Source organism: Gopherus flavomarginatus, chromosome 4 (assembly GCF_025201925.1).
Source record: "Gopherus flavomarginatus isolate rGopFla2 chromosome 4, rGopFla2.mat.asm, whole genome shotgun sequence".
NCBI lineage: Eukaryota > Metazoa > Chordata > Testudines > Testudinidae > Gopherus > Gopherus flavomarginatus.
This window is the reverse complement of record NC_066620.1, coordinates 112,174,145-112,187,981: the sequence shown is the minus strand read 5'-3', so window position 1 is coordinate 112,187,981 and position 13,837 is coordinate 112,174,145. Positions and strand designations below refer to the sequence as shown.

The 13,837-nt window shown below is 41.0% G+C and overlaps 2 protein-coding genes across 8 annotated transcripts in view; one reads left to right on the top strand and one right to left on the bottom strand.

Moving 5' to 3' along the window:
- PDE7B (phosphodiesterase 7B) overlaps positions 1–13,837 on the top strand; it is a 708,282-nt gene that overhangs the window by 606,491 nt on the left and 87,954 nt on the right. The window lies entirely within an intron of this gene.
- Positions 1–13,837, bottom strand: part of MAP7 (microtubule associated protein 7) — a 197,130-nt gene that overhangs the window by 175,229 nt on the left and 8,064 nt on the right. For 6 of the 7 annotated variants that reach the window (XM_050949572.1, XM_050949573.1, XM_050949575.1 and 3 more), the window contains exon 1: positions 2,664–2,829. The exons of the other annotated variant lie outside the window; for it this stretch is intronic. In XM_050949572.1, the coding sequence (XP_050805529.1) occupies positions 2,664–2,796 (133 nt within the window). In that variant the 5' untranslated portion in view covers positions 2,797–2,829. Of the gene's footprint in view, positions 1–2,663; positions 2,830–13,837 lie in introns of those variants that run through there. 7 annotated transcript variants of the gene reach the window in all.

Genomic DNA, 13,837 nt, shown 5'->3' with positions numbered 1-13,837 from the left:
TGCTGGCTGCTTCTGGGGTGCAGCGCGGTGTCAAAACAGCCTGCCTTAGCCGGGAAGCACTACTGACTGGACTTTTAACGGCCCAGTTGGCGGTGCTGACCGGAGCCGCAAGTGTCCCTTTTCGACCAGGTGTTCCAGTCAAAAATCGGACACCCGGTCACCCTATCCACGAGTGACTTCTGGGTTGGGAAGTGCTATACAAGAGATCTCCATCACTGATTAGATAAATTAGAAATGGAAAAATACTATTAGATTATTTTGCCCATCTCCTATTAAGAAGATGACATTGACCTACTACGCACTTGAAAAGCATCTCAGCAGCTGCACAAGTATGCTGGGCACATAGCTGATGAAACAGGGAGAGAACTGGGATTAAGCTGCATTAAAAGAATGGTGATAGGATTAATGGGTAACTGAAAACCAAAGGAAGTCACACCTGGACTGATCAAGTGCCTTTTGTTTCTGCTTTAGTGACTTTTGATATGGCCTTGCTTGGTACCAGGTAGGTGAAGGAGAACACAGTCTTGGATGCCTGTGTTCCATATAACCAAGGATTCAGCCACCAACTCTTTCCCACACGCACGGAGTTGTACACTACTTTAGAAACAGTAAAGGCTATTTTATGTCTTCAGAGAAACAGTTAGAGAGAGCTACTCTTGCAAAATATTTTTAACAATCTCTCATATCTCATGCACCATGTACCCATTGCATCTGAACAAATTCAAAGGTAAGCTGCCAAAATAAAATCTTATACTACTGGAGCAGGACCACATGCACTTGTTTGTTTATTTCCCCCCCCCCTCACACACACAGTTTATTTACATTTTACTGTACTCAGAACTGGAATATAACAGATATAGACTCTGATAGGCTTTTTACTTCAGCAAGTTGGGGGAGTGGGAACTTGCCAGTTGCAACATCCTTCTGCCCCCTTCTGCTGGCTTATATCAGCAGCTGCCTGTATCAATGGGGCCCTTTTTCACCCCCACTGTTTCTGAGAGAAATAATGAAGGACAGGGAGGAGGGGAGGGAGGGAGGAGGAGAATGAGAAAGCAAGAGACGAGGAAAATGAGAGAAAAATGGCAATCAATCCTGACAAAAAAAAGGTATGGAATGAGATCTTATAGAAATGCTTTGGGATAAGGGCACACTTACCAAACATCCCTCTACACAAACAAGCAGAAGACGAGAACCTGTATCTTGAAACACTAGAAAGTGCTATTCAAACAAATCAAACACAGAAGCTGTTACTACAAAGCCTTGTGTACTATTGCTTCTGAAACTCTCCAAATGGGTATAAGAAATGAAACTGGCTTCTTAGAATACTGAAGAAAAAAACCTGTTCCCATCTGGAATATATATGGGCTTGTTCAAACATACACACAGTAGAGCAAGTAACTACATACATATAAGGCCCTGACAGTTGTTATACTAGCATTGACTAGCAATATACTATATTGTTGTGAAGCTCAGATCTGTGTGAATTCTTTACCATCTTCAAGAAAAATTACAAACTATAAGACACAGTTAAAAACATGGACTTTTTAGAAGCCAACTAGCTATTCATTCAAGAACAAGAAAATAACTGTCCAGCCCCAAAGAACCTAACCCTATTCTGACATTTCAATAGTTGCCGGTTAGGCTCTCCTTTTCAAATTGTGTGGCTGAATGGAAAAATCTGATACTCTCAAGATACAGTGACTGATATTTATCAAGTGATATTTGTTTGGCAAGAAAAAAAACACCAAAAAAAACCCCAAACCCTGGTACCTAATTGTTTTATTTGCTTCCTGCATAAGGGAAAAGGAATTTTCAGGTACTGAGAAAATCCCTTGAGCAGGCAGAGAGAATTAGAATTGTGACAGGCAAACTTAAAATTCCAGTCCAATTGAAAGATGCAGGATTGCTGCCACACCAACAGAATTTAAACCTTAGGAATCTTGGCAGAAGATGTTACATGATGCAGGATATGGTGGCTGCAAATGTTTGATAGATCTCTATTGTAGTCAACCACTATTAAAAAAAAAAAAAAAAAAAAAAAAAAAAAAAAAAAGACTTTCTCTCGCCAAGTATAGTTTGATGGGAACGGCCCTGGTTTTGGTTGTAGACTTCTCAGAAGTTACAGTATTTGAATATACTTTTTTCTGCACTCTGTCATAAGGCCTTCCATAACATGTACAAAAACTAGAGTACAGCAAATTTCATATGCCTTTGGCAAGGCTGCCTTCCACATTAGCTGCTATAGCCTCACTCATTATTCTGCAAGCCTACAACAACCTGTTTTTTAAAAGACATTCATCTCATCAGAATATGAACAAAAAAAAAAAAGTCTACGGGTCTGTACAGAAAAGGTACATTGCAATTCATTTTACACCTTTATAATACAAGACCCTAATCTCTATCTGATAATTAGATTAGTAACAACTTTTTAAAGTCAGATTTTTCTGGTAAATAAGATTTCAAAACAGCAGTAATTAAATTGGTAGGCCAGTAATCCAGCTCATTAAAAATATATATCTATCATTAATATTGGGCTACACATAAATGAATATAGTATGAAAACATCCATTGACAAACTGCACTGATGGGTCACAACCACTCCTGACGGCATGCAGTACAGCTATCAAAATGTACTGTATACTACGCAGTACACTAACGCATACCTTTCAGTCTTTTGGAATTTCCATTCTTTTGCTGCTCATCTTCTTCGTTAATGGTGAATAAACCAGGGGGACTTGTCCTTGCACTTGTTTTCTTCAGTCTCTCTTGTCTGATAGCAGTAGCTGCCCCAGGCATGTTTCTGCTATCACTTGCTTATTACAATATATATATATATATATATATATTTTTTTATATATATATATATAAGAAACTGCAGTGCCTGTGTAGCAGCTAGCTGCAGACCTGCCCGTTCATTTGAGCACTTGTAACAGATCCTCTATCGGTAAGCAGTATGCAAACAGCTGACAAATACCAACATCCACTTGGCAGCAGAGGGCCCGCAATTTCATCCACCTTCGAGAAAAGCCCTAATTAAAGGCACATTGGTTTGGATGCCTCTCTTCGCTGCTTTAACCTGTTCAATCAGATCCCAGCCTACAGCTTCTCCTTTCTGCAGCAGTACCTCTTCCCCAAGCTTCTTGCAGCTACAGCACACTAAAATATTCAGCACGCAACACAGGAGGAAAAAATACGATACGCCACCGTTAACAGTTGCCCTGACAACAGTGACATATCCTAATCAAAGGAAGTCTATGAATGTTGTCTCCTCAGCTGCAGAAAGCAGCCTGCCGGAATGCTTGCTCCTGCATGCTTAGCGCAAAGGGTTACAGTGTAAAGAGCTGTAACCACCTAGTCGACTGGGCTGCTCCTTCGCTCTGCGCAGGGCGGTAGGAGGATGGAGTTCTGCTTGTACAAGCAGATGAGTATTGAGCGAAGAGAAGCCTAAAAGGCTGCAGGCATGAGTCTGCATTTTGCCAGCTGTTCTGTTTATTCAAGTTTACAGTCCCCAGCCTAACCAAAACTCAAACATCATGAGTTTTTCACTTAACACCTTCACAGGTATTGCATACCTTTTGCAATAAGAGTACATACACCCAGGATTACTGGTAGTGTTACATTTTCCAAACATGAATAACTTGTTAGTGTACACTTTTTTTTTTTGTGCAGACAATGTGGGCAAAGAAAAGGTTGCTTAAGCTGAAGTACAATGAATATTCCCTATTGTAATGTCAGTTTTACAGCAAAGAGATCATTAATGAACTACAATCGGTTCTGCAGAAAGGCCAAATTACAATCAATTATAACCAGCGAAGTTTTCTCCATCATGATGCCAAAGTTAACATAGTGATTCTGGATTCTTATTCACCATCCACAATGGAGGACCTGTTCACACTTTTGCAATCTTCTAATTTTTTAAACTGTTTTTGCACAGAATCCAGTGATTGCTGTGACATGCAAGGCCCTGAACAGCTGGTTTTGCAGGTAAGCTTCGCCTCCTTTAACACTTTCACCATCTCTCAACCTCAAGCTAAGAGCACAGTTGCCACACTAAAAATTTAAAAATTATTAGTGTCAACCAAATCCTAAAAAATGATTTGTACTCTCAGAAGTTGCTAGGTGTTCTTTTCACATCTACATTTCAGAATCAGAAATTTCATACACCTGGTCTAAAATGTCCCCCCCCCCGACCACTGCCCATATGAAGATGGCAAATACACAGCAGCGTAAATGTTAGAAGACAATACAATAGCAATATGGAGCTCATCTTGCCAATGCAGACAATATGAGATATGCAGGTGAAAAAGTGTTCATCTACAGAGAAAAAAACAAGGCAGAGTTAAGGTAATCTGAGTTACCTGTAAACTGCACATCCAAATTGGTTGCCTGGAAATAGCAGTATAATATACCTTGCCTGCCATTCTTCCTGAGGTCAGCAGGAGGTGACAGCTCTGTTCTCACACACCTTAGTCATGTCACTTAACATGGAAAAACTGGGGGATGATGAGGAATAGCATTAACAGCTCAGAAAGGGTAGTCCTAGAGCGAATGCTCTGTATCTGAGCAAGAGAAAAAAGGTACCAAAGAGAAACAGTAAGGTATTCACAAACACACAGGCTTTGAGCCAGGTCTATTATCTCGCTTGCCTGACCCCCGTATTTCCTCTGGACCAGGGCCCTTGCTCTTGGCACTAGCCCAGCTTATCTGGAATATCATGAAAGTTAGAGACTGATGACATTTGTATAATAAGGTAGAAGGTGCTTTGTATTGAAAGGTTTTGGCCAAATGTAGAATTAACAAATAAACAAGCCACTTTGACACAAGTTGTTCCTACTTCAGCAATTTGCCTTCCAGTGTTTATTCAGGCTGCTGCTTTGTATTGGAAGAGAGAAACTGGAAATAAACTTCAGTTGCTAAAACTTGTCCACGTTTACTACAACAAAGATGTATGCAATTGTGGGTACACACCCACATCAATTAGAATGTGTTTAACCTCTTGTGTACCATTCACACTTTTCACAAGTAGCTAGGCTCTGTTTCCAAAACAACAGAAGAATTTAAAGCACATATGAAAAGTGCTTATACTATATGACTGTTTGGCTAATAATATCATTTCCTTTCCTTTCATGTTTACAAATATATATTTTAATAAAACTAAACTCCTTTTAACAGTTCCATTTTGCAGATATTTTAAAACAAACTATCAAATGGTCACCTACAATATCTGTTCTATTTAAACCATGAATTTAAAAATGAAAAAAATGCGTTGGGAGTTTCAGCAAATACATCAATGATTGAATGGGCCATGTAAACGTAAGTACAATTTCAATCTTACAGGTGGTCCCCTCGAGTCAGGAAGACTGGCCCACAGGGATGACAGATGGGGAAGTTGGCACTGTTACTTCTCATGTGTTACCGCTACGGTGGATAAAAGAAAGGATATCACACTTTAGGTTTGAGGAGGACATCTTTCATACATATTTAACTCACATGTAAGTGCATTTAATATGCATAAATAGTTATTAAAGGAGAATTATCATTATTTGGGGAAGCAATATGGTCTAGTGAAGAGAGCACTGGACTGGAAGTTAAGAGACCTGAGCTCTATTTCCACACTGCCATTGACCTGATGTGTGACTATGTGCAGGCTACCTCATCTCTCTGTACTTCTGTTTCCCCTCCAAGCTCTTTGTGGTAAAAACTGTTTGCCACTACATGTTTGGGAATGCCTAGCCCAATGGGGTCCCAATCTCACTTGCAGTCTCTATATGCTACTGTAATGCAAACAACAATGAAAAACTAAACTATCATGCAAATGCTCTAAATGATAAATCCAGAAATGAAAAAATTCTCTGGCTAGAAGTAGAGACCACTTGTTTATGTTATACAAACATAACTACAACATTTTAATAATTAACGTGTACTGTACAATCAAATACATTCAATAACTTTGTGCTCTTTTCCCTTTTTCTTCCTGATAACACTATAAAATACACTCAATTAAAATACAGTACTGCGATTGCTTAAAAACAGACCATTTAATAACTTGGATTGGACTCCTTTAGTAATAAGTAATCCCAGTAGATTTTAGCCCAGACTTGCCTGGGAATATGTATCTGTATCAATTCTTTGCTGAAAGTAACTTTCTTTCATGAGAAAATGTATGGATAACTTAGCATACCTACTATTGACTGCAAAAATTCTATGCCTGTGGAATCTGGTAATTGCCTACCTCGTATATTGCTTGATGTGTAACACTTATAGGAAGCAAGTGAAACAAAGAATACAGGATAATTAAATGGTATGCTAGGAGATGAAAATACTTACATGCTCAGAGTGTTAATCGTTGTTTGTGTAATAATACTCCATGCATCTGTGCTCAATACTTTGATTTTTAAATCTGCAGGATTGGAGCATTAGATATCCAGGTGCAAGCCGGTGCAATCAGCTGCTCATGTGCTTAACTTTACACATGGGAGGAATCTGACTGATTCCAATGGCACTACTCACACGCTTCAAGTTAAGCTTGTGTGTGACTGACTGCTGGATAGGGACCTAAGTCAACAACAGACAATATAAATATTTTCTCCAAATAATTGCTTAAGCCATTTTTAGGTAATGGAGATTGTAAAGTGAGAGAGATGAGAAGACATGGTACAACTTTAAAAACAGAAATGTAACAGCCTGCATATATTTGAAAAATTGATCCATATTTTGATTATTAGTAATATTCAAAAGTAGTGAAATACTACTCAAGTAGTGAGCCTCTTGCAGAAAAATGATAGACGTGTATTGAGATAATGTGCTTGCTGGATTAAAAAAAACACCCTGTCTCCTTTCCTATACAGAACTGGGTTTTAAGTAAATACAAGATAGCAACTAGATTACGGTTTTTTAAAAAAAAAAACAGTCATGCTCACCACACGAATCACTGAAAATGTTCACAAACTATGGCTCCATCCTTGCAAAGGAATCTTCCCACTTGGAACCTATGGCTGGTCTTCACTAGGAAAAAAGTTATGTTCCCACCATGTGATAACTAACACGTTGTAACTAACAGGAGGTAAAATCCTAGTGAAAAGAAGGTACTTTGCAGTTTCCAATAGAATTGGCAAGTCTAAGTAAGCCCTGGGCTCCTCCAGAGTCTAACTCTGGGTACGTCTTCACTATCGGCCATATCGGCAGGTAGCAATCGATTTCTTGGGAATCAATATATCGCATCTCATCTAGACACAATACATCAATCCCCAAACATGCTCCTGTCGACTTCAGAACTCCACTAACGCGAACGGCAGTAGCGGAGTCGACAGGGGGAGCCGTGGACAACGATCCCGCGCCATGAGGACAGTAGGTAACTCGATCTAAGATACTTCGACTTCAGCTAAGCTATTCACGTAGCTGAAGTTGCGTATCTTAGATCGATCCCCTCCCCTAGTGTAGACCAGCCCTTAGTGACTCTCAACCTTTCCAGACTACTCTATCCCTTTCAGGAGTCTGATTTGTCTTGTGTACCCTCAAGTTTCAAGTCACTTAAACTACTTGCTTACAAAAATCAGATACTAAAAATACAAAAGCGTCACAGCACACTATTACGGAACAATTGCTGACTCTCTCATTTTACCATGTAATTATAAAATAAATCAATTTGAATATAAATATTGTACTTATATTCAGTGTATAGTATATAGAGCAGTATAAACAAGTCATTGTATGAAATTTTAGTTTGTACTGACTTTGCTAGTGCTTTTTCTGTAGCCTGTTGTAAAACTAGGCAAATATTTAAATGAGTTGATGTACACCCCCCTTCACACCCCAGGAAGACCTCTGCATACACATACCCCTGGCTGAGAACCACTTGTCTAACTAGACTTACTAACTTGTGTGAAAGGTACCAATTGCCTTGCCTTCACAGAGATTATCTCTTGTTAGTTACGTGTTAGCTATCACATGGTAAGAACAAACTTTTTTTCCTAGTAAAGATGCACCCTTCCACTTCAAGAGAATCCCACCAAAGGAACTGATCAGGCAGCATGCAAAGTGTTCAGAGGATTGTGCCCTCTCTAAAGAAAGTTGTCAAATGTTATGTAATGATGCATAGCAAGTGCCACTGCAGGTCAGTCTACTGCTCAGATATCACTGCTTCCCCTGTAGGAATAAATTTCCCTTCTACAATAATACAATTCCTTTACAAGAGAAAATATCAATCCAATAGCGCTTTGAAGACAAACTAACTGAAGAATGTGTGTGTTTAGCATTTAATGTTCCTCCTATGTATATCAGCCTGGACTTAGACTCTACTGGAAGAGAGCTGGGTCATAAGCGTGGATAGATTTTTTCCCAGTGTAGTCCATGGGGGTGGAACTCCTCCCCCTCCAGGTCTGCGGGCAGCCAATCTGCCCCACTACATCTCTGGGGGTCACCTGACATGGGGAATCAGCGGGGCGATGGGAGACATGAGCTTGGGCCTGTGACCAGGGTCGAACACCACACACAGTTATGGAGCCCCCGTTCCTGGTCAGGGCGGGACAGCAAAGAGTCCCGGGCTCAGGCCTGCACTCAGTTTGGGCAGCAAACAGTCAGGCCTCCTAACAAGCCCAGGCTTCTCCACTAAGAGAGGGGGAGACGCCACCCACAGATGGGGGGAGGTGGCGCTGGCCCACTCACTCCACTGCGTCCCGGCCCAGGGTCCCAGCAGTGGCAGAGCAGTCTGCCACTGGGTCAGTGGGGATCCTGACCGTAACATGCTGACTTTCTTGCTATCAGCGTTGCGGCCAGACTCAGGTTGGCTACCCCTACACCACTTCCCAATTCTCCCTCCGGGTGCACCTGGCTCTGTAGAGGGTTGTCCTGGTTGTCGGGGAAGAAGGCCTCTGTCAGGGTTTGCAGATCTTCCATTCTCAGGTCCGTAAATGGCCCTGGCAGTCCTCAGCTCCCTCGGGGTCAGCAGAAAACTCTCAGCTCGGGAGCTCACAGGAGGTGTCTGGCTCCTCCGGTGGTTGCCTCCCAACAGAGTTCTCCGGCATGCCTTTTGTACTTCCAGCCCTGCCCACTGACTTCTGGTGGGAGGGTTGAGCATGGTCTGGCTCCACCTACCAGGGTTCAATGAGGGGCTCCTCCCCATCCAGGTCTGTGGGCAGCCAATCTGCACCACTACACCCTCCATTCAGTGAGAACCTCATTAGAAGATCAACACAGGCATACCTTTTTTAGATCAATTTCACATCGGTCATCTCTAGTGAGCATCTTTTCTTATGTCAATTGCCAAGGAGTAAATCAATTGAAGTATTGCCTTTTTTAAAAAAATACAGCAAGCAGACAAAGATTACAAATCTTCCCTTTCCCTTCAGGGATTGATTTAAAATCATCAGACTCAAGGCAGGGTTATCAGTCAGTGCAGAACACGTAGAAAACAAGATATCATCATCCACCTACATAGGCAAAACTGGAATCTAGAGCCTATCATCCAGAGTATCACTGGAAATTCCCAGGCTCTGGACTCCTCTTCATTCCCACACCTATCCAATAAAAGGTATCCTACAAAGGAATTTTGTGGTCCATTTTTGGAAAATCTGGACATCTATCACATAGTGCCTTAAACAGGGATAAAGTGCCTAGAAAACATACATCCAAAACAGAACAGGGAGTAAGACAGTCTGGCGTGTCCTATTCCACAGAGAATTGGGATGTAGGAGTACCAGCCAAACTAGTTACAGGTATGGTTAAGGGTTCCCATTTTACACTGCAAAAACAATACACCAAAATTGCTTTAAGACGACAACCATCTGCCAGCACAGACTGACTGTAAGGGAAAACAACTGTCTAACATTTTCACTGACAGCATTAACCATGTTGTACATTGACATTAAACATGTTTACAGTCAACCATGTCACTAACTTGTTACATACTCGTGTAAAAGCTGTAGTGTTGACAGGGCTTAACGTAACAAATTCACAAACGGTACTCAATTCAAATTGACGCACTATATTCCTATTCATAACACCATTAGCCTACAACACAGCACAAGTAGCCTTAATAGTGAAGATACTTAACTAAATTAAAATATTTTTATAAATTGGAAATAGTAGAAGTAGAGCATTATCTCAATCAAATATTACTAATAAGTCTGATTTAATAAAGCTGTTTACTAGGTTGTCGATGCAATCACAATCTTATCATTGTTACCCTTGTTTTCCTTCTCCTTCCTCTTGCTTATTAAATCTACAGTAACTCCCCATTCAACGTCCTCTCGCTTAACATTATTTTGGTCTTACATCCCTGCTCCATTACAGAACATGCTCCGTTTAAAGTTGTGCAATGCTTCGCTATAACGTTGTTTGGCTGCCTGCTTTGTCCACAGCTGGCAGCCCCCATCAGCTTCCCTACACTCCCCCCTTCCACAGCACCTCTCACCTGCGAGCAGACCCTGCGGATCAGCGCCTTACCCTTCCCCACCCCCCTCAGCAATCAGCTGGCTTGTGCCATTCAGGAGTGAATGGGGAGGAGCAAGGACTCGGCACACAAGCTCCTTCTGCCTCCCCAATGCCACAAACCAGCTGATTGCCACAGGTGGGTGGGAGGGGGGAGGCTGTGTGCAGAGTCCTCGCTCCTCCCCCTCCCTCCTGCCCCCTGAACGCCGCAAGCCAGCTGATTGCTGCAAGCAGGAGGAGTGGGGGGGGGGGAAGAGTGAGGAAGGAGCGTGCCTCCCCCATCCCTCGGCAATCAGCTAGCTTGCAGCATTCAGGAGGCAGGAGAGGGAAGGGGAGCCTGCAAGCCGTATCCTCGCTCCTCCCCGCTCCCTCCTGAACACAGCAAGCCAACTGATAGCCACAGGCAGGAGGCAGGGGAGGAAGGGGGGACGAGCGAGAATGGGGTATGCAGAGCAAGAGGGGGACGAAGAGGCAGGTTAAGGGGGGATTGGGGGAAGGGTGGGGCGTGGGCAGGCCAAGGGTTGAGCCCCCCCTACCCCTGGTGCTTGCAGAATAGGAGAAGCTGCCACTACGCAACATGCTTCTCCTAGCCTACAGCATCTTCAGCCTCCTTGCCTGCCTCATCTCCAGTGCCAGTGGGCTGTGCCTGTGTGGGATAAGGCGGGGGCACCTCAACTATAGTACTGTATGGCAAAAAAAAAAAAAAAAAAAAAAATTCCCTGGAACCTCACTCCCCACATTTACATTCATTCTTATGGGGAACTGGATTTGTTTAACATCGTTTCACTTATAGTCGCATTTTTCAGGAACATAACTACAGCGTTAAGTGAGGAGTTACTGTACTTGTTATATATTGTCATAAAACCAGAAGAAAGAACCATGTCCTACAATAGGTTTTTGAAGTGCCTAGCATCCTGATAAGGGTCTCCAGGCACTGTTGTAATATAAAACAATTATGATGATGCAACAGTATATGTAACAATATTAATTTAAACAACTTTGGTATTAAGTATAAACAGTTGATAGGAATCAATGGTATTTTTCTATTAAACCCACATGCTACTGCTCCACTCAAGAAATTCTGTCTTGCAGTAACCAGTGGTGATAAAATACTAATGAGTGAGAAGGAAAACTTCCATCTTTTTGACTAACGGGAATACCACTGACAAGAGTTCAGATGTACTCTGAATAGATTTAAATAAGCAATAAGTTAACTCAAAGCTCTGAAAATACAGCAGTTTCATTAACTAAGTCTCCATTCTTTGAATTAGAATATTTTAATTGAAGAATCAGAGAACATTTTCCAATTTTTCCACATCCATGAATGACAGAGTCCAGCAGAGGACAACAAAAACGATTAGGGAGATGGAGCACATGACTTATGAGGAGAGGCTGAGGGAACTGGGATTGTTAAATCTGCAGAAGAGAAGAATTAGGAGGGATTTGACAGCTGCTTTCAACAACCTGAAAGGGAGTTCCAAAGAGGATGGATCTAGACTGTTCTCAGTGGTACCTGATGACAGAACAAGGAGTAATGGTCTCAAGTTGCAATGTGGGAGATTTAGGTTGAATATTAGGAAAAACTTTTTCACTAGGAGGGTGGTGAAGCACTGGAATGGGTTAGCTAGGGAGGTGGTGGAATCTACTTCCTTAGAGGTTTTTTTAAGGTCAGGCTTGACAAAGCCCTAGCTGGGATGATTTAGTGAGAGACCTGTCCTGCTTTGAGCAGGGGGTTGGACTAGATGACCTTCTGAGGTCCCTTCGAACCCTGATATTCTATGATTCTATGATTTAAATTGGAATAAATGATTTAACATCCACTAAAAATATGTATTTGGGGGAGAGGATGACAAATAATGGGATAGTAGAGTTTAAAGAAAAATAGTGTGTTTCTTTAGAAAGCAAACCCAGAACGAGAAAGAGAATGAGACTCAGCTCTTCTTTGTTGGGATTGAAATAATACTTATTCTTATTTCTTGTCCTAACATCTCTTTTCTAATAAAGACGACTCTGGATACAGTTTATACTGTAAATTGTCAATATTAACCTATAGGCTTGAACCACAGTACCTAAAATATTGCCAATGATATTTATTTTTAAAATAAATGGGTCAAGCAGTTAGAGTAAATATTTACATACAAGAAAATAAAGAACTATCATCATCCTGATGAGTCTGCTTGTATATTTATTCCTTTACTTTACCCATCTGTTTCTGGCTGTAAGTTATTAGAGGCAAGGACCATGAACATTTTAGGTGCTATTCCAACCTAAGTAATAACAAAGCAGGCTCTTCACCTCCAAAATTATAAAGGTGCTAGCAATAACAAACCAGAAGTCTAGAACTGGCTATTCTGTTTCAAGGGGGTTAAACCTGGCACAGTGCACAGTTCAAGTGGACAAACAAAGGTCAAAACAGAAAAAAAACAAGCCCTACACCTCATTCTGACTCTTACACATACACCAGTGCAAAATACATATGAATTTAAGCAGCAGGAATCTGTGATCAGTGGGCCCCAGAGAATAATCACAGAATTCAAGGACACTGAGTACTAGATGATGTACAAGAACAAGCGATAATAAGGTTAATCATTTGTTTTAACTGAAGTATACATAGTATACAATGCTGTGATTAAACAAACTTTACAAAAAAAAATCATTGAAACCAATGTGTAACATTAACAATTATATATATATATAGATAGATAGATAGATAGATAGATAGATAGATAGATATTAGATTACTGTCAGTCAAATCATTTTTATTCATACAGGGCCTGATTCAGCTCCCACTGACATCAATGGAAGTCCTTATATTGACTTCAAAGAATGCTGTCTTGGTTCAGGAAAGAAAGCTGCACTAGCATGTGGATTGAGAATGGGGCTGCAAGCCTGAAATAATAAAGGCAAATTATTATTACTACCACTAATCCCAGCACTAACACCACTTCCCTCCATTACTTTGGGCACTGCAATTACCCCCTTCTTCCCCCAGTTGCCCCAGCTGTAAAATGAGGATAATGTTGACCTACCTACTTCATAGTGGATTAAACCTTTGCAAAACACTTTGAAAATAACTATGTGTACCAAGCCCTTTTATAGAAATGAGAACACACTTCAGAAGGAATCTTAATGTGCCAAAATCAAATTAAAGTTTCCCCATCCCATTACAACACAGATAAGATCATGTAAATGAAATCCTATGAATGACTTAGCTTTCTGTTCATTGCTATCACCAACTCAGCAGTTGACTTCCTAGTGCATTAATAACTAGAGAGAAACCCTTTAAGCCAATTAGAGATGTTGGGTAGGTGGCAGCATTTCTCAGGATAGGACACATGGTTTAAAAAAAAAAAAAAAAAGAAATATCTGGAGGTAAAACGTTGATGACTACATCTTCCTTTCCTCATAG